At 39.4% G+C, this 25,521-nt stretch overlaps 3 protein-coding genes across 4 annotated transcripts in view; 2 read left to right on the top strand and 1 right to left on the bottom strand.

Moving 5' to 3' along the window:
- The first annotated feature begins 2,110 nt into the window (after window positions 1-2,110).
- On the top strand, window positions 2,111-4,968 carry tmem130 (transmembrane protein 130). Its single transcript, XM_026351850.1, has 7 exons — window positions 2,111-2,186; window positions 2,262-2,433; window positions 2,521-2,666; window positions 3,060-3,144; window positions 3,236-3,435; window positions 4,462-4,568; window positions 4,828-4,968. Exons 1-7 carry the CDS (start codon window positions 2,111-2,113, stop codon window positions 4,966-4,968), a joined length of 927 nt encoding a protein of 308 aa, XP_026207635.1.
- A 3,656-nt stretch (window positions 4,969-8,624) lies between these two features.
- Window positions 8,625-12,745, bottom strand: nptx2b (neuronal pentraxin IIb). Its single transcript, XM_026351716.1, has 5 exons — window positions 12,061-12,745; window positions 11,208-11,427; window positions 10,553-10,797; window positions 10,251-10,430; window positions 8,625-8,855 (listed from the first exon to the last, which is right to left on the bottom strand). The coding sequence occupies exons 1-5, from the start codon at window positions 12,496-12,498 to the stop codon at window positions 8,625-8,627; spliced, it is 1,314 nt and encodes a 437-aa protein (XP_026207501.1). The 5' UTR covers window positions 12,499-12,745.
- A 3,421-nt stretch (window positions 12,746-16,166) lies between these two features.
- Window positions 16,167-25,521, top strand: part of trrap (transformation/transcription domain-associated protein) — a 72,169-nt gene continuing 62,814 nt past the window's right edge. The window contains exons 1-20 of one of the 2 annotated variants that reach the window (XM_026350843.1): window positions 16,167-16,192; window positions 16,784-16,967; window positions 17,610-17,659; window positions 17,942-18,052; window positions 18,258-18,362; window positions 18,683-18,766; window positions 18,938-18,994; window positions 19,121-19,246; window positions 19,781-19,858; window positions 20,404-20,492; window positions 21,047-21,143; window positions 21,938-22,076; window positions 22,341-22,419; window positions 22,972-23,206; window positions 23,304-23,640; window positions 23,962-24,059; window positions 24,240-24,434; window positions 24,602-24,793; window positions 24,889-25,054; window positions 25,148-25,404. In XM_026350843.1, the coding sequence (XP_026206628.1) occupies window positions 16,868-16,967; window positions 17,610-17,659; window positions 17,942-18,052; window positions 18,258-18,362; window positions 18,683-18,766; window positions 18,938-18,994; window positions 19,121-19,246; window positions 19,781-19,858; window positions 20,404-20,492; window positions 21,047-21,143; window positions 21,938-22,076; window positions 22,341-22,419; window positions 22,972-23,206; window positions 23,304-23,640; window positions 23,962-24,059; window positions 24,240-24,434; window positions 24,602-24,793; window positions 24,889-25,054; window positions 25,148-25,404 (2,595 nt within the window). In that variant the 5' untranslated portion in view covers window positions 16,167-16,192; window positions 16,784-16,867. Of the gene's footprint in view, window positions 16,193-16,783; window positions 16,968-17,609; window positions 17,660-17,941; window positions 18,053-18,257; window positions 18,363-18,682; window positions 18,767-18,937; window positions 18,995-19,120; window positions 19,247-19,780; window positions 19,859-20,403; window positions 20,493-21,046; window positions 21,144-21,937; window positions 22,077-22,340; window positions 22,420-22,971; window positions 23,207-23,303; window positions 23,641-23,961; window positions 24,060-24,239; window positions 24,435-24,601; window positions 24,794-24,888; window positions 25,055-25,147; window positions 25,405-25,521 lie in introns of those variants that run through there. The other variant, XM_026350844.1, reaches the window with a different exon arrangement.

Genomic DNA, 25,521 nt, shown 5'->3' with positions numbered 1-25,521 from the left:
GTTGGAAGAGCCTCATGCTGCAGCCTGCACAGCTCAAAACTCCTGAACAGTAATCTGTGGCAGTGCATCACAGTTATTATACATACAGCATATGGATTTTTAAATAAAATAGTCAACTACAGCTATAAGGTGAATGCTGTGGAACCAGAACCCAAAATAGCATTAATTGGACATACTTCTATAAAGTAAAAATCAAATATACATTTACCATTGTCTTCTTTTGGATTCATGTTAGTGTCAGAGTGTGAAATGTTGTGGGATTATAACGTGGAGACATCAGATTGTAGCTAAATATCACATGGTGTTTCGAACTGTAACTGTGGCAACATGGTTTTAGTATTAACTGTAATATAGTCAGTGGTGTGAAAAGCAATTACTGCATCCTCACCAGTGTCATGTTTTTTTAAATGCATCACATACAGTGGCAAGAAAAAGTATGTGAACCTTATGGAATTTCATGGTTTTCTGCATTCATTTGTCAAAAAATGTGATCTGAGCTTGATCTAAGTCAAGAGAATTAACAAATATAATGTGTCTAAAATAATTACACAAAAGAATTTCTGATCTTTCATGTCTTTATTGAGAACAACCATAAAAACATAAATAGTGGAAAGAATTCAGTGAACCCTTGGATAATAATAACCTCCAAAAAGCTAATTGGAGTCAGGTATTAGCATACCTGGAAGAAAATTAGTTTGGAGGTGTTGACTAGAGCTACTTTGTCTGTGACTGTACATTTAGAACACACAGCACTACATCTAGCATGTAAAGGTCACTGCATATAATCATAAAAACATCATCCCAACTGTAAAACATAGTAGGGGATACATCATGATTTGGGCCTGCTTTGCTGCATCAGTGCCAGGCCAACTTGCAGTGATTGAGGTGAAGATGAATTCCCAAGTGTATCAAAAAAGTCTTTAGGATAAAGTGAGAATGTCTGTACGTCTGCTGAAACTCTGTAGAAGTTGAGTGATGCAACAGGACAATGACCCAAAACACACAACAGAAAAACAAAATGATGTTATTATTTAAGGTACGTTATATATTTTTTAAAACTCTTGACTGAGATGAAGATCAAATTACATTTTATGACAAATTAATGCAGAAAACCATTAAATTCCAAAAGGTTCACATAGCTTTTCTTGCCACTTCGTGAATGGGGTAAAGCCAAGCATCCAAAACAGGACTTTGAACCCTTCAGTGAATACGGTAATTTAAAGGCTCATGTGAGTGTAATTTGTTTTTAGCTGATCTATATGCATGTATTTGTGTTTTATTTCTGTGATGGTTTTATAGGTGTGCTTGGAGCTTGAATGGTGCACTGTCAAGTCTGCACGACGAGCAGACGTGGGCGGTTTCTGAATAATGTTTCCTGTAAGTTCATCTCAGCTAAACCCAACTCAAATTTGCAATTAATCAAATTACAGCAAATAAAACACAAAGTGAACGTTGCCCAGGGCAGTTGACAGACATGGGAGAATATGCTGTTGTAAAGTCAAATTAGAGACAATTTTGCATATTTATCTATATCTGCAAAATTTCTCTGCTCCATCTCACACAAATCTTATTTTTCAGCCTGGTAAGCATAAATCTAAACATAACATAAGCCACCCGGTGGCTTTGTTAATTTTGGTTTGTTGGCACCACCATGTGGATATGTCATGTTGCTAACATACTGTATCTCCACAGTCCTTGTGGGATTTCTTTACAATTTCTGTTTCAGAGAAATAAGAAAAAAACATGAGACCAGTCAAATCTGAGAAGCTTGGTTCCACATCACTGATCAAAGTTCAGAGCCTCCTGTTTAAAAGCAGCTTGTTGTTCCTTGGGCACATGATTAAAACGCGTGGCGACAATTTCAAGCGTGTAGTTCTAGTATGCATGCTCTGAATCTCACAGGCAGCCAGAAGGAGCCACATCACCTTTTCCTCCCCATGTCCAACTGCTCTGCTGTCCAAGGATTACCTTTACTTCCTCTTGAGGTCTTCTACTGATCCCCCGTGATCTCCAGCAGATATGGACAGGTAAATCTAATATCTGCTGCACTGCAAATATTTGACATATGATTTTGTATTCTTTAACTGTGGGACATCCTCACAGGAAAAACATGGTGTGGCTCTTGATGTTTCTTCTTCTGGTCCTCCTGGGTGTGGCAAAGACCACTGATACTTTGACAGATTTGGGTACGTTATGCCACATTTACCCTTTTTCTTACAGGCATGTTGCGTTTCCTAAATTACGTCCTTTCTTTTAAACAGAGTATATTGCTGGGAAGTTGGTTTTCTATCAAGTGGAGGGAAATGCCACCTATATCAGGAGCTCCGGACAACTGGCTTCAGATGTTCCTATAGAGACTATGTTTGAGTTTTTTGATCCCCAAAAGAATTTCAGCACAGAATGTTGCAGCTATACCTGGGACCTGGGCAACGGGTATGATGATTGTTCATAAATAAAATATTCACATAGGTTTTGGATGCACGCTCTTTATCATTCATGCTTCTTTGATCTCTGATTCAGAGAAGTGATCCAAGGGACTGAGCCTGTCGTCCGCTATCATTACCATCAATCAGGCAACTACACACTGCGTCTGAAAGTAGGAGTCAACATGACAAAACATGCACCTCTAATTACTGGGGTCTACTCCACGGATGTCCAAGTGCTCGGTTTGTAGTTTTAAATTGATGTCATCATCACTGAATCGCTGTCAAATTAATATCAGCAGCAGCATGAAGTTTCAGATAGATCAGTCAAATGCTTTTTTATGTGCAGTATAAAGTTTCAAACTGTTTTTAGTTTTACAACTTTATTCCTTGAAAGAGAAAGAACAATGGTCAGATAATGGAATGAGGTCATCATTACTATCAACAAACTTAATCCATGAAAATGTCTAAAAAAATTTAATTTGTTCTGTGAGAATCTGTCAGATTTAACTGTGTAACAATGGATTTTATTAGAAGTACAGTGTATTTTTCCAAATCTTAGCAAAGTAGAGTTATGCCTAACTAATCCTAGTAAATAATGAAAAGACTATAGTAACAACTGAGATGTATTTTTAGATACCATCAAACAAATCAAGCTGAAGGGGTCTTCAAACTATGAGGTTTCTCAAAACACCACTTTGACTTTTTACGTTGATGGGAGGTGAGGAGCATTTGGTTTATTTTGCTTTTATTGCAAAGAAATTGACAGTCAGTAAAGAGAGTGAAGATCACTCAATCTGTGGCTTTTTTAGTCCTCCCATGTGGGTGTGCTGGAGTTTCCTCCCCAGCTGTGTGCAAGACACGACTGGAGGCTGCACCCTGACCATGCTCTATGAAAACACCCTCCGACTGAGCCACACCTTCACCTCCGCTGGCGTCCACTGCCTGGAGATCAGCATCCGCAATGACATCAGCAAGCTGCACACCTCATTCAGCCTCGACGTGAGGAGAAGCTGTGAGTGCCCCCACGCTGTGGGATTTACAGTTACGAAAACCTTTCAAAACCAGTTCAGAATTTTACAGTGTCTTTACCATATCTCTGGCCAAAAGAGTAATATTGAATATATTTAAATAGCTAAAATTTAAAAATGAATCATATGACACACCGGAGAAATTCAAGGTCATTTTACTTTTGGTATCATCTGAACAATCAGCAATACAATCAACCATCTTGATCACACTTCTGAGGTTGTTTTATGCCCCCTAAAGCCTTTATCAGTGTGAACCCTCAACCACTCGTTTGTGACACACTGCAGCTGAGAGAGAGGCCCAGAAAGAGGCTTTAACCCCTGGTACTCTTCATTAAAGAGGATTTTTAACTCCTCAAAGCTCAATTCTGTGTGCTGAAATGCTTAATTTCCTTTTCTACTTCTAGGAGGAAAGATGTCATGAGGCATTTCAGATAAAACTGACCATGCACCGTTTAGCTGTGTTAGTTCCACAGACAGAAAGGGAACAGTGGTCCGACTGTTTAGCACATGTCTGCTGTGCTCAATTAATTTCAGCCAGCTTCAACTCATAATAACCCACTTTATCAGTCGCTCACATTCTTTTTTTAATGACAAAAATCACAAGATTGAAGACTTATCTCTGTTGCTGTGATACCCAGAGCAATCTGATTCAACACAGGGTTATAATATCAAATATATTTATATGTTAGTTAGTCTAGTTTCCTGATCACTGTTAAAAGATTTAAAAAAAAACTTTCTTCATATCATCCAGATGCCTAATGAGATGTGGCCTTTACACATTTTAAATCAGATGAGTTACAATAGTGTGGGTGTTTAAATGGCACTGCCATATCCTGAAAATGATTTGAGTTTCTTCATGATGTAAAGCAGACTGTTGCACCTGGAATAAAGTGTGAGTAAAGTGAAATATGTCACATGCAGTCCTCTAATTCCTTTCACATGTCACTTCACTGCGACTGATTCTTAAAGACTAAACACTGGTAACGCATGTTCTGTGTAAATTCCAGACGACGTCCACATATTCTTCATCCTGTTCTGTGCTGCAGCTCTTGCAGCCACCATCTCCTTTGCTGCCGTCGTCGTCTGCCGTCCTCGTCGTCGCAGCAGATCCCAGGTACACTCCTGCACCGTCACAGTGAGGCAACAGTAGCACTTTAATGCAGTTTATGACCACAAGGAGGCTGTCTGTGCCTGAGAATAAATTACACTTGGGAAACAAATGTGCAGCTGTGTGTGGCAGAAGCTCCAATATTTCAACAAATCGGTGTTCACCCACATTCTTCCATAATTTTTTGAGTTATTATTTAAGTATATTTGATTTAAAAATCCACTTTCATAACTGTCTGACATCTGTCTGGACATTTTTTTTACAGATTTGTGCTTCCAGTAATGCAACGTTTCTGAAGAACCAACACTGTGATGGTCAGAGCATGAGTCTTTTGAACTTCTCCACTGTGGAGAGAAGCGATAAAGAACCACTCCTCCTGCAGTACGGCACTCTCTACTCCTCTTAGCCCTCAGAGCCCTCCGCTATCTGCCCTGCTGTGTTCCAGCATAGTATAACCACATGTACATCTACATTCCTGGTAGAAGAATTATAGTGTATAACAATTCTAATTTTGCGAAACCCTATCTTATGGAGTTATATAGCTAAAGTCTGTGACTGATTAGTATACTACACATATTCTCATGTTGCATTTTAAACACAATGTTAAGCAGTTCCTGTTTGGGACTATGGTCTAAACTGTGTGGATGAATAGTTTAGTCGCTGATGCTCAGTAAGCTAATAGGTCAAATTTTCATTTTCCATAAAATGGGTAATGACGATGAATCATTGGCTGACATTCAAGCTCATAATAAATTAATAGCACAAGTGAAGGTCATGCTTAAACAATGAGTGATCATTTAAGCATGCTGTGAATGGATCCAACCACTCATTTAATTTCATATTGATGTACAAATCTGGGCCTTAATTTGCTTTCCAGAGGAAAAAAAAAAAAGAATAAAAAAATTGGCTAGAGCTTCTTTTCTTCATTTGTTCTAGGAGATGTAATTATATAATTTAATAATGTCAAGTTGGGAAGTCAGAAATTACACATGCTTGAATTCTTGAACATTTGAAAATTGCCTATTGCCTTGTCAGTGCAACACACATGCCCCGTTTCCATCTTATGACTACGTCAAAGGAGGTTTTATAGGATGGCTGGAATCTTGGCTATGAAACACATTTCTGCTGACATTCAACACTTTGGACACCATAGTTAAATTAAGAATTAAGAAAAACTAAAACATCTTAGTTCAAAGTGGCTGAGTCGAGAACAACATAGGATTATGGGCTCCTGTATTAGTTCAGACTTTGATAATGGCTCATATCACATCACAGACTTGAATCGATAATGAAATTTACAGCACAAAGCTGCTTTGCTTTGTGATTACTATAATTTAGTTATCGGCCTATCAGGAAGACTAAGAACCAACAACATGCTCAAAACAACAATACTAACATGCTGTTGAAATGCAGATACATGAATTATAATGTTTACTGAGTTGACCATCTTTGCTTAGCATGCAAAGTTAAAGCTAGTTAAATGTAATGGGTTTCACCGTGGGTAACATGAACGATTGTGTATGTAAAGGTAATATATAAATTGCACTATCAAAACAGATGACTTGCCGTTGATGAGCTACTTATCACCACTTAAAAGTGCTCATTATTACAGAAAGTATCAAAGTGTCCGAAGATAAGAGGATGAGTAGAAGTTAACCAAACAAAGGGAAATGACACACGATTACTTCACACAATACAAAATCCTTGAAACTTTTCCAACTGCGCTGACATCAGGCGAGTTATTTTTATGCTGTTTGGTACTTTGATGGTATTTCATGACAGCTTGTCCTCTGTTAGAGACGCCAACCTTATTAATTGTGAATCTCTTGATGAATGCCAGCTGTCGAAGACGCTGTGGAGAGCTATGGGCGCTGAAATGAATACGTCACTTTTATCAGGATTGACCTTGAGCCACAGTCAGTATGTGTACTGAGTTTTTAGAAGGAAAACATATCATGAACATGCATTTCAACTCTCATTAAACATTCCCTAATATCTACTGGAGCTGTCTCATGAATTGCCACTTTAGGTAATACCTTACTATACTGATAAAATGGTAAACTGAACTGTAAAGTCTGCCAATCTAATCTTTCCTACCTCATTACAACTCGACTATGTGTTTCTTATATAATTCTGACAGATTCTCAGATTCTGTTTTTATCACCAAACTACCTTAAAGTTCAATGATGCACGTTAGAGTGATCTGATCTTAGAAATAGACATCCAAAACAGTCCATAGGCAAAGTCATTCAACTGCCACAGTAAATATTTTGTCAAGCTCTTAGAATTTGAGGTGTTAAAGAAGTTTTTTTTGTATGTTTTGGTGTTATAAAATGATGTCTTCTTTTAACTTTTGAGACAGCTCTTTTACCTTTGTCATATTTCTTTATCCAGTTTTACCTTGTGGCCTTCACGTACCATACATTTTCAGAGCAGTGTGTGATTGAAAGATGTTGCTTTGTCCAAGGGAGTGTGTCTGTGACATCACCAATGACCTTTTAGCCTCTCTCATCTGTCAAGTGTTGCTAATGCCACCCAGGACACCTGTTGATGTCTTGACCCAGGTCTGAGTTTAAAGATCCTGCACAGCCTGTGTGATTAACTGCTCAGTCCCGTGCCACTTCACCCACTTGAGAGGTACCACTAACGAGAGACAAGGTGATTATAAACGGGTAAATCTGTCATGAGGCTAAACAAAGATGACCAGAGATTACCTGGTTAATTTCACATGACCCTGATTTATTTCACAGGACTCTTAAATACCAAATACATATTTAGCAAATTATCAGAAATACACTGATCAGCAGCAAACTTATATTATAAAGGCTGTTGGACGAGACATCTGTAGAATCACTTTGCAGCAGTAGCTTCTTTTATTGTCTACATTTTCATTTATTGGCAAAGGAAATGTAAAAACATTTAATGGTGCTTAAACTTCATGAGAAGGCCACAAGACAAGGTAGACAATGATTTACACATGTGCTACAACAAAGACTACATATAAAATACAGGATAGAAATATTGCAAAATAACACTACACCTACACATATTTAATGAACAAGAAGTACATTCGATTTTAGTTTTTGAGACTTTGATAGGTCTAAAGTTATTTGTCTTCTACTTTTAGTTGGAAAATTCAGTGTGGCAACATCACAAATCACAAAGCAAAACAATTCACAACATTACAGCTATGAATCTATTGTCATTAAGTTTTATTCATATGAAAAGGCAAAAAAAAAAAAAAAAAAAAGCACTGTGAAAGACTCACTAGCATCACTGTTATTAGCTGTTATCAGAAACTCCTAAAAAGGTCAAGTTTTCTTTCTTTCTTTCCAAATCAACAGTTTTATTCCAACCTGAGGATAACATCCGACTACTAGTCAGTACCACATAACAGATAAACTGCCAAATTGTACTTTTTCAGTCGTATTCCCCTTAAAAATGACCAAACATGTCAGGATCAGAGGTTTGATTGATCTTGGCTTGAAGCCCATTCCCTAGTAAAGGAACAACATTAGCCAGAGCTTTAATCTTTCCTCCCATGCAGCACAAGCACACATACTAATGCCAAACTGGTAACTCCGTGTATTTGAAGCAGTAGCAGTGCATGTGTGCATATGCACTGGACTTCAGTGAGTTTTCATTACATCAAAGCTTTTGAGAGGAGATGGAGAGGTCTGGGACATGTGTGAGGAGGGGGCTGGGATTATGACTGTATGCCTATTAGTAATACCTGAGAGGACTTTTTTTTTTTTACTGTGGTGGGTGTACTGAAGTTACTGAAGTACACTAGAAGAAACTGCAATCAGTCAGTGATGTAGCGGCGCACAGCCTCAAAATATCAATATGCACTTTGGTGTGTTCCCACATTCAATGCTACAGAGTCTACAGCTGTCACCAGACAACCTATATCCCACATATCCCTTTGTGCAAAGCAGATCGCAACACATTCATGTTTAACATCAGGTCCATAAACTGTCATTAAGTAAGAGCAGACATTAAGAAAAATGCTGATTAAATGGAAACACTAGCTAATTACATCAGAAGCAGACAGGCAGTTTTTTAAGCATTGGGCAGCCGTTCCACACACATCTCCAAAGGCCGTTTGAATGCTCCCCTCCCAAAAACTTCAACATTGCTTGCTAGCCAGGAAATTACATTCCCAGGGATGTAAGAACTACAGTTGGCCATAGACTGGATCTCAGCTGGCTTCAGAACACGGTCCCAAATGTTTACCTGACTCAGCTCGCCCACGAAAGCCTGTCCAGCATCAAAGCGCCCTCCCACAACGTCCTGCAAGGGCCATAAAGAGCAGGGTGTAAATTTGAAAGCATCATCTTTTTTTGAGGTGGGGGAGGTTGTCTGTGGGACCATGTGAGCACAAGTCATTAAACTTTCAGGTTTAATGTGTGTAACTGCCTTGTTCTTGTTCTGTCTTAGTCTACTCAGTTTGTATGGACAGTTGCTGCCACTGAAGTCAGTGAGGTCAAAACTGTGGGATTTACTGTGGGATTTTTATGATTTTATCAACCCAGGAAAGTCTATCTATCCATCCATCCATGCATGCATCCGTTATCCTAACCCTAACCACTTTTACTGTTGAGGGTTGCAGGGGTGCTGGAGCTAATCACAGCTGTCACTGGGAAAGAGGCAGGGTACACCCTGGACACTCACAGAATGATTTACATACATAGAAAAATTCAAATGCATTTAAAATATAATATAGTAGTTCACTGAATACATAAAATATAAAAGATCAAATACTTTAAACATTTAACAGCAGACTTCATTTTTGATTTTGGAGCATTTTGGGGGCTAAAGGTGCAGTGTCTCAGGGGGACATGATCTAAGTACTTCAAAAACTCTCTGGGACTGATTAATACTAATGAGGCAGCTAAATTGCATTTCATATTTGTAAATGACTTGCATGTCACTGATTGGATTTTGATTAAACTTCTGGAGATACTGGATCTCATTACTCTCTTTCACCATTTCCAAGCTGCTGTGAAGAAGGCTGAAGAGGCCACCACGCACACACTGATCTGTATGAACTGGGCTCACATTGAAGAAAGACATGTTGACCTGATGATGCCACTACATTAAAACTTAAAGGACTCAAATTCATCCTTAGTGCAGCATAAATAGCAATAAGCTAAAACACATCTCATCGCTAAAGACATAAGGTAAATTAGTGTTGAAGTTTCCTGTATGTTCAGTATTAGATATCATATAGTTAGAAGAAGAACGTGTTGTCTGACAACAACCCAATCAAGCGCTATTGATTTGATTTCCAAAGGAACTAAACAGACTGCTGCGTCTCGTTCTGCTTTTCTGACACTGTTAATAATGCACTGATTGCTCCAGTGGGAGCATCTGTATGCAGTGTGTATTGTTTGTGTATTGTATTGTGTATTTCTAATTGTTTAGTCATGATAACCTACCACCATCTTATTACTGCTGCCTCAGGTGCTGTTGCTTCTCTTGGTTCTATCTCAGTTTTGCAAAGGTGCACCGTCAATAACACTGCTTATTAGTGGAACTACTTGACATCTGGCTTAGATGCGTTTTACTTGTGATAATGTGAGCATGCTGCATTATTAGAGAGGGTGGTTCATTATAAGATGTGCTTCAGCCTTATTTGATCATGTGAGAGAAGCAATGACTTCATTTCCTACTCCACTTTCTTACCTGCTCCTGCCCCAGGATGATGACTCCCCCAGGTTTGATGGGGTGCCAGGCTGCCAGGTTGTCGCCAGTACCCAGCTTCCCGCCATCTTGGTAAGCCTCCCACTGGCCGTCCCGCGTGGTCCAGGCGACGCAGATGTGGTGCCACCTTCCATCGCGAACCTCTAAGGGCAACTGGGCAACCTATGATGACAACACACTCTACTGAGGTGTGGCTCAAAACTTTTACTTTGACGCTTTCGCTTTGCTAATGGTTCTTCTCATAACTACATCGGTTCAACAGGAGATTAAAGAAGATGACTTGCCTTGTCATTAATGAGGAGCTCTATTGGGTTATTGCCCCATTCAATCAGCACTATTTCATTTGCCTGGCCTGGCACCCCATACGAGAAGGGCGTCCCTATGCCAGGGCTGGCACTGGACTTAATCCACATACAGAGTGTGAAGGCGTACATCTCTGGCAGGCTCTTAGTGATGCGGCCATACAGGTAGTTGGTCCGCTGTGGGAGGGACACTTTGAACATCTCTGGGGACTTGAAGTCCCCTCCCCCTGTAATGACACAGGCACAGAGAAAGAAAGCAGAGACAGACAGAAGGTAGGAGATGTGAGAGATGTCCCAGGAGGTAGAGTCTTTTCTGGAACTTGTGACTCACTGCCGGGAAATAAAAGCACGGAAACAACAGCATCGCCTCTCTTTCTGATTGACACACAGCTGGTGCTTAAAACAACCTCAATAAAAGTTCCCTTTTATGTAACAAATGTGCATGTCTTGGACTCTCTAATTCATCAGACATTCTCTTTATTCATCTGAATACCTTGCTCTGCCACATCTCCATTAATGCAGTGCATCAGTACAGCAGGTTCCTTTTCACCGTTGTACACTGAGTTAACCAAAACAATGTTTCATCTTGATCTGTTGTAAGTGACTGGATGAGCTCACAATTAGTGACAGCCTGTACCTTTCTCCAGCTCACTGATCCTCTCCACCAGGGCATTCAGCGTGCTCTCTGTCTTGAGCCTGTAGGCAGCTGTGGCGTTGGACAGCATGCTCTTCTCCTCCTCCAGATTGCTGACTTTCTTCAGGAGCTGTTTCTCTAGCTCCCCTAGTCGACGCTGCAGCAGGTCGCGGAACTCACTGGGGAACGCAGCGCCTGATATGTTGGCCCTCATCTGTTGTTGCTAAGGAAGGACGGACAAGATGTCTTAAGCAGGAAGTGCACGGAGATAATCAGGGGACAGTGAGCTCCATGAAAGCTGCAAGTGATGCCTTACATCACATCACGTTCTGATTCTTCTGTGTGACTTATTGGCAGGTCTAAAAATATATTTTTCACTAGTTTTCACCGTTTTTTTCAGTAGTAGAAGCTGGAAACAAGCACATTCTCAGCAATATTGTCTACTTTGTAAGTTTTGGTCACTTTTCTAATTGCTGAATGAATTATTCTGGTAATAGTTTTAGAATTAAGCTAAAAAAGGTTGGGCAATACCCAACAATTTTCATAACGTGGGGCAGTAATTTTAAGACAGCTAAGCTTTTCTTTTCAGCCATAATGGACACACACATCACATAACAGGTGCTGCATAACGTTTGAGATTGGCCAATTAGGCACATAATCTCCTTCTCACAGATCCCTGTGTTTGATCTCTGTGATACGCGCCCTAATGATTCTCAGAAGTGCTAGTCTGCCGCTGAGCACCGAGTCCACAACGCGTCGTAATCCTATAAATCCGTACTGAGAATATAACAATAGTTTTACGCACGGCTTTGGCGCAGGGGGGTACCTATACTTTGCGTAATTGGTGGCGGCTTACCTCCAGGTTCTCCAGCCGATCCTTGAGCCCTTGCATGGTTTTCCCAAGACTGTCAATTGTGTCATTAGGATCTCTTGGAACATCTCCCATTGTATTTTGCTTTTCTTTGCCCCAGGACCCCCCCTTGTAGTTCCTATCGTCGGTGGCCGAGGCGCAGAGGGACAGCTTGGTAGTTAGTTCGTTGATGGTGCCTAGTTGTTTAGAAATGGTCTCTTTCTGCTGCAAAATTGTCTCGCGTAGCTGCATTACAGTGTTTCTGAGTTCCTCTTCTTGGCTCCCGGTGTTTAGCTCGGGCAGCAATGTCACAGGGCAACTCGCATCGCCGCTGAGGGGTACTGCCCGGCAGATATAGCGCTTTCCATCGTCCGCCTGGCCGCTCGCTAGTTGACCACAGCCCAGCACACAAAAACACAACAATCCATACAAGAGAGGAATCATCCCGGTGCCGTTTAGCCTTAAAGAAAGTCAAGGGGAGAGTGAAAATCCCAAAACCAAACACTCTCTAACGCAAACCACTTAAGTTTAGCGCGTAAAAGTTCCCCCCTGATAGGTCTACCTTCCAATAACATCACCTACAACTATTTCTACCAAGCACCTCCATGCATAACCTGCAAAATCAAGACGATTCTGAGCAGAAAATCCCATCAAGGATGAGACGGTCACTAAGCCCGGTTAAAGTGGCTTGTATTTGGTACTATTCCTGGCACAAACAGCGCGGTGCCGCTCGGACAGCTCCTCGTTGGAAAGAGGATTACCAAAAAAGGCATCTGTGGAAACTCCCGGATTGGCTGTAGTAGTTTGACGTCACCTACCAGCTGGGTCAAACGTTTATTTATTTCTTTGGAAAGTTAATTAAGCAATAACAATGTGGTGAGTTAATTATTTCATCAACAAGAACTGTCACAAGGATTGGAAAAGTGGGATCATTATCATTTTATGCAGCAATATTTTGACTTCTGTTCTGTTTTCATGTTGCCATAATTAATGTATTCATCCCTCCTAACTGCTGATAGCTGTGTGTTGGTCTGCACAGTTTCTGGAAAACAACACAACATCATTTCACTGTGAAATACAGAATTTTCTAATAAATTCACAACATTTAGATAAAACATGCAAGTATCTTTTTTTAAATATAGAGCGGGCTGTGTGTTCTTTTCACTTCGGTGTCTTCAGTGCCATTTAAGTATATATTTCCTCAGTTGTCAAAAGCATGATAAATCATTCTAAATGCAGGTGAGTCTCTTCGTTAAACCAAGCAGTGAAGAAACAGGATGTGGTGGTAAACAATTAGCAACAGATGCCTGCCTGCCTGTGAAAGGTCAATAAAGCCTGGCGTGCAGACTGGAAGACATACCACTGTGCTTTGAACATGGTGTCCAACTATGCTCCAAATCACACCGTCAATCTGGAATCATTTCTTAATGATGCTCAATTATGAGCTTTAAAACAGCTGTGGGAAATTGTATTTGGTCTAAATAAATGATCAAATATTGACATGGCAATAAAAACACAGCTATTTTAATATTACATGTGAATTTTTTTTTTTTTTAAATGGTGTAGAAGTACTGAAAAGTGTACTCAGGAGCTTTACTTTAACTCTTCTGTACTCCAAATAAAAATACTAATAACACCTAAAAAAAAGTTGTTAATAGTGATGAATAATGGCACATGAAGTAAATTACTGTACTGTGTTGCTGTCTTGCTGAATAAAATTTTAACTGTATTTTATAAAGTTGTTTAGTCTCATTGGTTCCCCAACATATTCCCGTATATGTGTTCCCTTTAGTGGGTCACAAGACAGGGCTGAAAGATTAGAGATAATTAATGGGGTATAAAAGGAGAAAAAGAAACAGACAGAGACAGCATTTAGCAGCAGTGAGTGACCACCAACACCTTCAGTTTGTACAAGGGGTGTTTGTAAAGCCTGTGCAAACCAATTACCATCATCTCTGACAGACTCTGCCTCCCTTAAATAGAGAATTATACTCTGCATGTCACCTATTTTCTGGTTACCAGGTGACAAAGACAAAAACCCAGTCCAACATAAACTCCAGCTTTCTAAAATTGCTTCCTGGCAGTAGAAAATTAACTTTGATTACATTAGAGACAATATTATCAATAAAACATTAAACATTGCAATAACAACCAAATTCAGAAAACTGGAAGACTGTCTGGACTGAGTCCTTCACACACCTGTTAGCCTCATTCAGAAAGAACAAGTTCTCTTTTTTTGCTGACCTCAGGAGAGGATATGGCTAAAAAGAGTGAATGTGCATGGGAGCTTTGGATACATGAATAGATTTTCATGGTATTGTTGATGATTCAGATGCAGTCTCAAGGAAAGTGCACTTCTTTCTATATGAGAAATAATGCGGGGGTGATCTGGCTACATCATGAGGGCATCAGAAGCTGCAGCAGTGCACCAAATAACACAAATCTAATGGACAGATGAGTGGTTTCAGAAAAGCCGCAGAACCAGTGTGTCATCCACTCTCCCCTCTTAGAATAAAGCCCTGTTGGGGAAAAAAAAAACCTCACTAATGAAACGAACAGGGCAGTGCAATAAGCCTGAGACAAACATGTTTTGGCAGATCATTATTACTTAGGGAACAGAGAGTGCAAAGAGAACGAGAATGTCACATTACATATCAAATTATCTCTGACATTACATCTGACAGTCAGTGAAAGGAATATCTCATTGTGCCAGTGGGTTCAGTGTCTGGGTGGAGGAGGCTGTGAAGGAGAGAATTATGAATTAAAACCCATTTGCAAAGCATGTGGGCAGGAGACAGGCTTGATAGATTAGGCAAGATAAATAATGACCATCTTTCAACAAGGCTTCATTACTTCAAAAGCTATTAAAACAAGCTCTATAAAAAAAACATATACAGTACATACACTTTCATTTGTCAGCCACAGGAACAATTATGACATCAGCTTAACAGTGAGACTTGGGATAATCTGTAAAATGATAATGAAAGATAGATCCTCAGGTTTTAAATAATGACAGATTTACTTATATTACTGGCAAATCCAAACAATTCAATTTAATATTGAACATATCACAGATAATTGACTAGTGAAAAAAATGACCAAAGTCCTTTGTATGTTTTGTTCACGTCAGAAACACACTTGTTGTGCCAGAAGTAGTGTGGTGGAAATATAATGTTTGCAACACTTCATGCAAACTTTTTATCTTTGTTTGGAGGAGTCAAATAATCAATGCTGAGCTCCATGAAGAATTAGAATTATGTTTGTATGAAAAATTCACATTTAGTCATTTGGCATACACTTTGATTCCAAAACCACCATACAAGAGAGGAACAAGGTATAGTCAGGGTAACCCAAAGCTGGGACTTGAGCCCCACTCTCTCACATGGAGGCGGGTGATCTTACTACTATAATATACACCCACAGAACATGTCAGTCTACCCATTGAACCCTCAGTGGACTGCCATCTTGTGGTAAAACTAAATCACACACATCGGCAAAGACGTCCACCTGAAGACATAAGAATAACCTGTAACTTAGAGCAAAACCTTTATACTGACGTTCTACATGTAGGCTACACTCTGAACGTACTTAGGCTGACAAGGCTAAGTTGCCCTTGCAAAGCGTTTGTCTCAACTGTTAGTTAAGTGTGTACTTTAGCAAATATATTGAATACACATGTGCATCTGTGTTCAAATGTTTGACTTGCCTTCTAGAACATATCATTATTTTAACACACTTTGAAAATATGCAGAACATTTAAAACACCTGTTCTCTCCTAAAGAGCGCTTACAACCAAGCGAGCATGCGCAGTTAACAATCCCAGAGCTAGAAGACCATCGAAAATGATGGTCTTATGTCCACTGTTTTTCACTGTGTATCGTTCCGCTGGTACTATAATATTCAGTTTTCATCAATAGAGACATTATAAATGTTCACATCACTCAACATTGATTGCATTATTTATCTTCATGTACACGCGCTAACAAAACACTGTTACATTTCATTTATACGTTCACGGGGGACATATAAGAAACAATAAGCGGAAGGATATCATTCATTTTGGCTGGTGGTAATCCCTGAGCAGCAGCAGCGCGAGCGCGGCGGATACAGAACGATAGTTTCCTGTCTGTGGCTGTGGGTAAGTGGAATGGCTCGTTTTTCTATTGAATATTATTATGTGTTCATATAATCATGCCTTTCTCTATGCTTTCAACTATTTTGAATTGATAAATGGAACAGCAAGTGTGTCTTTTCCCTTGCGGCCTGTGTTTATTTTCTGTTAAACTGTTTGTGGGAAGCGTGAGCGCTTTCTTTCTTTAGGTAGGCTAGCTTGCTAGCTATCTGTTTCTATTTTGTTTTGCAAATGTAGTGTTATACTGACTTTTGTGGTTTATTGAGCGGATTATAAAGCATATAAGTGCACCCAATAACAGATATGTTTCCATTTTGTGGCGAAAATGGTCTTTTTGTTTCACAAATACAATTGGTGTAGAAAAATTTGATAGCTGATGCTAGTAATGATGTCATCATTGTGCGTCCGTTAAAAGGCATGTTTGTAGCTCGCGGTTACCGGTTTCTTTGAGAAATGATGTACTTTTCTTATAACAGTGTTTACCTTTTGATTTGCTGTTCAGTGAATACATCTTTATTGGTACTTGATTTAGATGAAGACCTTACATCCCTTTAAATGTCAGTGTTTGAAATGTCTGATATCCTCCTATTATTGCAGTTTAGATGAGATCTCACTGAGATCTGTGCAGACTGCTGTCTGTCCACTTTCCACACAGCAGCCCAGTCTGTCCCAGTTGCCACCATGGCCTTTGTGCCTACGCCCAGCCCCACCGTGGTCGACCAAACCACGCTTATGAAGAAGTACCTGCAGTTTGTGGCAGCACTCACCGACACTAATACACGTAAGTTCGTAGACTTGTAGAAGTGTGTTTCTATACATGGATAGATATCAGACGTCTGATAGAAATTGGACATCTATGTGTATTAGTTCACACTTAGAGTACCAAATGCATTAGTAGTTAAAGTGGTTGTTATTGTAAATGCAAATCAGTATATGAACATGCTTTTAAATGGGTTTGGTGTTGGCCTGAAAAACGTACTTTGGATTAATGTAAATGAAACTTGTTTCTGTTACTTTAAATCAACAGTTTGAAATTTGCAATATGTTTTTTACAACAAATAAACACAATATAGTGCTAAAAATACTTTTAGGTGTTTTAGATTGTCATTGAACTTTGCTCTGCTTAGTGTCAGAAAAATAAATGATGGTTCGTGAGGTACCTGTGCTCAATATGGGAGATGTGATGAGAGCGATATGCTTTAGTCCAGACAAAGGTACTTGTGTATGGGAGAGTGTTTGTCTGTGTGAGTGTGTTTGAGTGTGAGTGTGTTTTTTGATGTACCTTTTTCAACAATCTGGACGGTGAAAGTAAAACTGATAAGATCTGAGATTCCCTGCTGAGCACATGGAGGTGGCCATGAAAAGTCAAGCTGTATCATTAGCAAGTGTGATTAATGGCACCACTTTGTCCTTCAACTTCCAGCTGATGAAACTAAGCTGAAGATGATGCAGGAGGTCAGCGAGAACTTTGAGGTGAGTTTGATGAATGTTCTCAGTGAGTGATGGAGGGGAATCATTTTCTTTGTCTCTGCTGATGGATTATGATGGACTTTTAAGAGGTTTTATGGGTCTCACTAAAGTGTAATTGTTTAACTTTCTTGGCAACACAAATTCAAGGAAAAGTACGATATATTTTCGGTTCAGTAAAATAAGCAAGTATTGACAGAAAATTTGGTTGAAAAAGTGCAGCACTGAAACGCGACATTTGGATGTTGTGCATCGCTTAATGAAATGTTATGGGCTTGTTTATTTCAGAATGTGACATCTTCACCTCAGTACTCCACCTTCTTGGAACACATCATCCCACGCTTTCTCACATTTCTTCAAGATGGAGAGGTGCAGTTTCTTCAAGAAAAGCCTACACAGGTATTAGAAAGAAAACGTCATTGGAGACTTCCTACTTTCCTCTATTTGTATTTATCAATATTAAACAACCACCCAGAACACAGAGCAGCAAAGTAGTCACTTTAGAACATAATGCAGTGCATCCATGGGGCTGTAGTTAATGTTATGATCTGACATTGACAAACTTGATTGCTAAGGTTTTATAAATCGTTATTCTTTCTTTTAGCAATTGAGGAAGTTGGTGCTGGAAATCATCCACCGCATCCCAACAAATGAACACCTTCGTCCCCACACCAAGAACATCCTGTCTGTGATGTTTCGCTTCCTAGAGGTAGGAGTCTTATTCTTAGTTAATTTTCAAAACTTTTTTGTGTAGAAAGAAGTGTACAAAGAAAATTGGTGTTACCAAACTGCATAGTTTTGTTCTTTAATATACATTTTAGGAAAAGGTAATACAGTATGCAGTCTTCATTGCTGTGTCACAAACACAGTGGTACACAACAATGAAAATTGCTGATAAAGGCCAGTAATGGACAAATGAAAAATGAAAAGTTAAAAATGCAGTTAATATATATAATGTTATACATACAGGAGCTATCGTTTATTCATTTGATGTGTGATATGCATGTTTGTCCTTGCTTTATTTTCCAGATTGAAAGTGAGGAAAATGTTCTCATTTGCCTTCGCATCATCATTGAGCTGCACAAACAGTTCCGCCCTCCAATTTCTCAGGAGGTAAAAATTTGAGCTGTATCATTTTCTGCCATATTCGCTTACTATTTTTTTTTGGCTTCAGAACTATTATGGTGACAGACTGGTTTCCTTTTTGGTTTCCTATTATGAACATGGAGCAGTTGAACATCTCTGACCCTTGGACTAACATGTTTTGCATTATCACCTCCTTAGATTCACCACTTTCTGGACTTTGTGAAGCAGATTTACAAAGACCTTCCTAAAGTAGTTGTAAGTATAACCTCAGTAGCAAGTGGCTGTGGCTTTTGAGATTTTTAATTTTTGCTGAAATCACTTAGTAATTTGTCACTTTTCACTTTATTTTATTCCACTTACATCTGTGTCTTTTTAATTCAGACCAGGTACTTTGAAAACCCACAAGTGATAGCAGAGAACACGGTTCCCTCCCCAGAAATGGTGGGGATGATCACTTCTGTGTTGGTTAAGACTGCGCCTGAGAGAGAAGACAGTGAAACACGAACAGTAAGCCATCCGCAGCTTTGTTTATACTCAATACTTTCACAGTACTGTCTATAACCACTTGATGGTAGTGATGCTCTGTAATGGTACACTATTAGGAGGGACAACAAAACTATAATTAACCTATAATAATACAAACATACATAAAATGTAGCTTATTCCTTGTTTTGTGTAAAAGTCAAAGTTTTTATTGTCCATTGTGCAGTTTGTCACTGCACTAATAACGCACTTAGTTTGTCATTGAGAAACTTAGTTGTATATATGTATGTTGTTTTTTATTCTTGTTGAAGTTTAAGACTGAGTTATACAGAGGCAATACTGGAAGAACATTGTTAGAGTGGGAAAAACAAATTCTGAAAGTGTGAATATTTTCTTGAAAAATGGAAATTTGCTCAAATAGAGTAACTTATTCACCTGTTTGTTCATTTGTTTACCCCAGTAATTTTGTTTTTGTCCAAATCATTATTTGTACAGCATTAAAATCACCAGGGAAGTGCAGATTTCTTAATATGTTTTTCCTTTTGTCTCTGCCTCCAGCACACCATCATCCCACGGGGGTCTTTGTCTCTCAAGGTGCTGGCAGAGCTGCCTATAATAGTGGTTCTGATGTATCAGGTAAATGGAACACTCACCTCTAAATATACTGGTTTTCTATAACCCTTGGTAATGTGGTTAAATAAAATGGGATATCTGGTTTTTGCTATAGAAATGTATGACATTTGCAATGTTCATGCAAGGGAATCAGTGACGGTGAACGGCAGTGTTAATTTTCCTTTTTGAAGGTGGAAATCAGGTTATCATTTCAATTCATTTGTATAGCGCCAAATCACAACAGAAGTCATCTCAATGCATTTTACAGTGTTTAAAGTTTAAGACCTTACAAAATATAACTCTATACAGAATTATATATAACAAAACCCCCAAACAACCGCACTTGAGGAAGCACCAGGCAATATCTTTAAAAGATTTTGACACCACTGACTGGATTAACTCATCTGCATTTTAATTGGAGTTGTTCAAGTTCTGGCATATTATTATATGTAATAATCTGAAATAGGACTTTTTGGAGTGAATCCCTTCACCTGTAATAATGTGTATGTCTTACAATGAGAATAGTTGGTCATTAACTGAAATGGTATTTGCTCTTCTGCTCTTTTCAGCTGTATAAGCTGAACATTCACAATGTGGTGTCGGAGTTTGTTCCCCTCATCATGAACACCATCATGCTCCAGGTGTCTCCACAGGCCAGGTAAAAGATACATCTGTAAATGTGTGGGTCTGTGCATGTTTTTGCGTATGTGCACATACCTTTAACAAAATCAACAGATTTCATTTTCACTTTACAGCCCTCAAAATGAGTTTGGGCACATTTAAGATAATTTTTTTTTTCTTTTCTCTCTCTTAAGTTTGTTGACCGTGTTGCTCAACACTATGCCTGCCAAAGCCAGAGTTAAAATCCATTTGGGGGTAGTTAAAATTGTAGAAATTGGCTTAGCAGGAGGTGAAACCTCTCAGGGTAAGGGGAGGGTTGTGTTAAGCATTCCAAACAGGAAGGAAATGGAGCAGAGTAAATTTAGAAAAAATACCTCACCAGTCTCTGGCAGGTATAGAGAGAGTTTCTTCCTAACGTGCTGTAACAGCTGTGACGCACACAAACAAGTCACCCATGTAGAACTGACTCCCATATGTAGACCCATAATTTCAGCCTCTCTAATTGCCACCTACTGCAGGTGTACAACATCATTAATGTCTTTGATGGGACTAAATAGCTTTTGTATGTAAATTGTTCTGTTTCCTTTGCAGGCAGCACAAGCTTTATAACAAGGAACTGTATGCAGACTTCATTGCCGCACAGATCAAGACTCTGTCATTTCTGGCCTACATCATCCGGATCTACCAGGTACATCTGTTTGATGGCTAGGTCTTACATCATCCACCTTCAGTAAACAGAATCAATGAATAATCCTGCCTTAAAGGAAAATCGTTGTCATTTATAGTAGAGGTCCTTTCACTTTTTTTCCCACTTTTGTTTTGTATGTATCCTCTTATCAATCTTGTCTTAACATTAACTACTAGCAAAATCCTTTAAAACAGATGATATATCGAGCAGACATATTTGAAAGGTTAGTTTTCTGTATATAATTTTGTTTTCAGCGGCTGCCAGCAAGCAAAATACTGTTTAATGTATTTGCTGATATAAAGACGTAGGGCTGTAAGGAATAAAGACAAAACGAACACTTTGAAAAATTAAGACTTTACTTTAAATTTATTTGAGTTATTCCCTCTGGACAAGAATAAATAGCACAAATGGTATCCTCTGAACCTTTTTTATTCTGACTTTGTGTGCAAACAGTATCAGGAACAGTGCAAATAACAATTCAAAGGGCATAAACATAAAAAAAAAAACACTGATAATACCATTAAAAATAAATTCTGTCCCACCTAGAAGAATTCTATTATTATGGGATTTAGTGTACCTTGTGTGTACAGATAAACGGCAAAATATGAAATTCAAATTAAACCAAAAGATATTGAACACTGGATCAAACTATGAGGCAGCTTTGGTCTCGAAATACTTGCACTGGCTTATACTAAAAAAAGTTAGTGCAAACAGAGGCAAGTTATGTTTCTAACTTTAAAGTAGTTGTGCTTTTCATATGTTGAATGTTTGTGTTTGTTTGTCCACTCTATCAGGACCTGGTAGGAAAATACTCTCAGCAGATGGTGAAGGGTATGCTGCAGCTGCTGTCCAACTGCCCTTCTGAGACCGCTCACCTCCGCAAGGAACTGCTCATTGCAGCTAAGCATATCCTCACAACTGACCTACGCAGCCGTATGTATCCATGTATATACTGCACGTATATATACATTCTTGCAATTGCACATGTATAAATATACAGAAACACACAAATTCACTTAAACAGTTGTGAATTATGAGGGTGAGAAGTCTGTGATTTTTAAATTTTGGGATATTAATATTTCATACATAGTTTTTTTTTTTCCTTGTAAGAGCTGAAGAAAGTTTAGGTTGCTTGTAGTTTAATGTGTTCTTCCTGGTTAAAAAATATGAAAGAAAACGTATCCTGTTGTATTTCAGAGTTTATTCCTTGTATGGACAAACTTTTTGATGAATCTATCCTGATTGGTTCTGGCTACACTGCTCGGGAGACTCTTAGGTGAGTTTTGTGTGTGTTCCCTATCTGATCTCGTTGGTGTCAGCATCCACTCCCTCTCTGTTGCTTTTGTTGTTCATTGCTCAGCCAGGTGCAGGTGCCATAGCATATTAATTGGGCAGTTATCAGTGCTGCAGAAATTCTCAAGGAAGCTGATGGCAACACTGCAGCACAGATCATGCTGTCAAAATGTCATGCACATATGCATCCCCAGAGAGCAAGCTGCCCGCACATCCTCCTTTAGGTTGATTTCAACACCTCCTTGGCCCTCATCAAATGCCAAACTAGATCACCTAATCAACAAAGTAGCTGTCATTTCACATTAGTACTACATAGGAAATAAGACACCTGGATGAGACCTGGCAGAACTATCAGTGTCACTCATTAGCTCGGCTTCTCTCTCTCTCTTTTTCCTTCACATATGCTACTTTCAGTTGCATCTGCAACTTTCACAATGAGTTCTTGTTTTGAAACAGGCCTTTCAGTTTTTACAGCCATCAAACTGTGAAATGTGACTAACTCTGTTTTCAATGTCACATATCTCCTTCTTTCTAGACCCTTGGCCTACAGCACCCTAGCAGATCTAGTGCACCATGTTCGTCAGAACTTGCCCTTGACAGACTTATCCCTAGCTGTGCAGCTCTTTGCCAAAAACATTGATGATGAGTCACTTCCTAGTAACATTCAGACAATGTCCTGCAAGCTGCTGCTTAACCTGGTGGACTGCATCCGCTCGAAGTCGGAGCAAGAGAACGGCAATGGTCGCGACATCCTGATGAGGATGCTTGAAGTAAGCTGCACTGAGCTGGGGTAGAAAAAATAGAAAAGACACTGCTGTATATTGTTATAGAAATGTTGACTAACTCCCCTTTCCTCTTGTAAATCAGGTGTTTGTACTGAAGTTTCACACCATTGCACGCTACCAGCTTGTCTCCATCTTCAAGAAGTGCAAGCCCCAGTCAGAGATGGGTGTTGTCGACCCAGGGGTGTTACCTGGCGTACCAGCCACACCCACTCCATCTACCACTCCTGCCATTCCACCTCCTGCTCCTCCCACACCCGTTGCCACAGCACCTCAGCCACCAGCGACTCCATTTGACCGACCTGGTGAGAAGGAAGATAAGCAGACGTTTCAGGTATCGGACTGCCGCAGCTTAGTCAAGACCCTGGTGTGTGGCGTGAAGACGATTACTTGGGGCATCACATCTTGCAAGGCCCCCGGAGGTGAGAGGACACATAATCATGTTTAAAACTCTTGATGTTTTCAGACTTTCTTTTAAAACCGTCTAGCTATGTATGTGTCTAGCACATAAACCAATCCGTGATTGTTGTTGAAAATCCTATATATATTTATATATATATATATATATATAGATAGATAGATAGATAGATAGATAGATAGATAGATAGATAGATAGATAGATAGATAGATAGATAGATAGATAGATATAGATATAGATATAGATATAGATAAATAGATAGATAGATAGATAGATAGATAGATGTACATTGCCTAATGTCCTTTTTTACTTTTTTTAACTCCAGAGGCTCAGTTCATTCCTAACAAGCAACTTCAGCCAAAAGAGACACAAATCTACATTAAGCTGGTCAAATATGCCATGCAGGCCTTGGACATTTACCAGGTACAAATTAAACTGTATCAGTAATTTTACTTGTGCAGTGATAAATTAACAAATGAAATGTTTGTTGAAGTGAATATCGACAAACATTTCATTTGTATCAAATATAAATATCATAAACATATAAAAAATACCCTAAATCCCTCAGCAGTCTAATGTAACGAGCATGTTTTTACTGATTAGGTGCAGGTTGCCAATAACCAGCAGACATACATCAGGGTGGCCAACTGTCAGACTGTACGCATGAAGGAGGAGAAGGAGGTTCTGGAGCACTTTGCAGGGGTCTTCACAATGATGAACCCCCTGACATTCAAGGAGATTTTTCAGACCACTGTGCCATACATGGTGGAGAGGATCTCCAAGAACTATGCACTGCAGGTATGTACTATCTCAAACATAAGAAAGAAATGTTTCTTTAGTTTTGTATCGGGGTGAGGTATTTTCATCATTCTGAAAGGCATTACACAACAGTTATCTTAATTTTAAAGTCTTAATTCATCACGTGTCATCTCAAATTCAATTTCTTGTTCCCTGTTGTTTCCTAGATTGTGGCAAATTCTTTCCTGGCCAACCTGTCAACATCTGCTCTATTTGCCACCATACTAGTGGAGTATCTTCTTGAGAGACTGCCAGAGATGGGCTCCAATGTTGAGCTCTCAAACCTCTACCTCAAGCTTTTCAAACTAGTCTTTGGTTCAGTATCACTATTTGCTGCTGAGAATGAGCAGATGCTTAAGGTAAGTGAAGACTTGTGTTCTTGTGATGTTAATGTTTTTTTTTTTGTTTGTTTTTTCCACGGTCTTTGCTGATATAACTCTCCCTGTTTCCTTAGCCACATCTCCATAAGATAGTGAACAGCTCTATGGAGCTGGCTCAGTCAGCTAAAGAACCTTACAACTACTTTCTGCTTCTCCGGGCTCTCTTCCGATCCATTGGTGGAGGCAGCCATGACCTGCTCTACCAGGAATTCCTACCCCTTCTACCTAATTTGCTGCAAGGTAAATCATGCTTCTACTGAGATAAAAGTATCATTGCAGTAAATTGTTGTAATTATTTCTGCTTACCTTGTAATCTCCCCTCCATGCCACTAGGTCTGAACATGCTGCAGAGTGGCCTTCACAAACAGCACATGAAGGATCTGTTTGTGGAGTTATGTTTGACAGTGCCAGTGCGTCTGAGCTCTTTGCTGCCCTACTTGCCGATGCTAATGGACCCCCTTGTATCTGCTCTGAATGGCTCTCAGACTCTGGTCAGCCAGGGCCTTCGTACCCTGGAGCTTTGTGTGGACAACCTACAACCTGACTTCCTCTATGATCACATCCAGCCCGTCAGGGCTGAGCTCATGCAGGTGGGGGACTGTTATTTATCGTAATTATCAGTTGACACTTGTGTTACTATGAAGATAAAGGGATAGGTCAAGCCTCCACGTATTTGCTTTTTGCTTGTGTAAGCTAAAATCAGCTTT

The sequence above is a fragment of the Anabas testudineus genome, chromosome 19 (assembly GCF_900324465.2).
Source record: "Anabas testudineus chromosome 19, fAnaTes1.2, whole genome shotgun sequence".
NCBI lineage: Eukaryota > Metazoa > Chordata > Actinopteri > Anabantiformes > Anabantidae > Anabas > Anabas testudineus.
Note: the sequence above shows the minus strand (reverse complement) of the source record. Positions and strands in the feature narration are given on the sequence as shown.

Bases quoted from the DNA above. Each gene is read 5' to 3' on its own strand.
- tmem130 (XM_026351850.1), top strand. From the start codon at position 2,111: ATGGTGTGGCTCTTGATGTTTCTTCTTCTGGTCCTCCTGGGTGTGGCA. The intron at 2,667-3,059 runs GTTTGTAGTTTT...ATGTATTTTTAG, and splicing joins CACGGATGTCCAAGTGCTCG to ATACCATCAAACAAATCAAG. The intron at 4,569-4,827 runs GTACACTCCTGC...TTTTTTTTACAG, and splicing joins GTCGTCGCAGCAGATCCCAG to ATTTGTGCTTCCAGTAATGC.
- nptx2b (XM_026351716.1), bottom strand. From the start codon at position 12,498: ATGATTCCTCTCTTGTATGGATTGTTGTGTTTTTGTGTGCTGGGCTGT. The intron at 11,428-12,060 runs GTAAGCCGCCAC...GTCCTTCCTTAG, and splicing joins ATCGGCTGGAGAACCTGGAG to CAACAACAGATGAGGGCCAA. The intron at 8,856-10,250 runs GTAAGAAAGTGG...TGGCCCTTGCAG, and splicing joins TCATCCTGGGGCAGGAGCAG to GACGTTGTGGGAGGGCGCTT.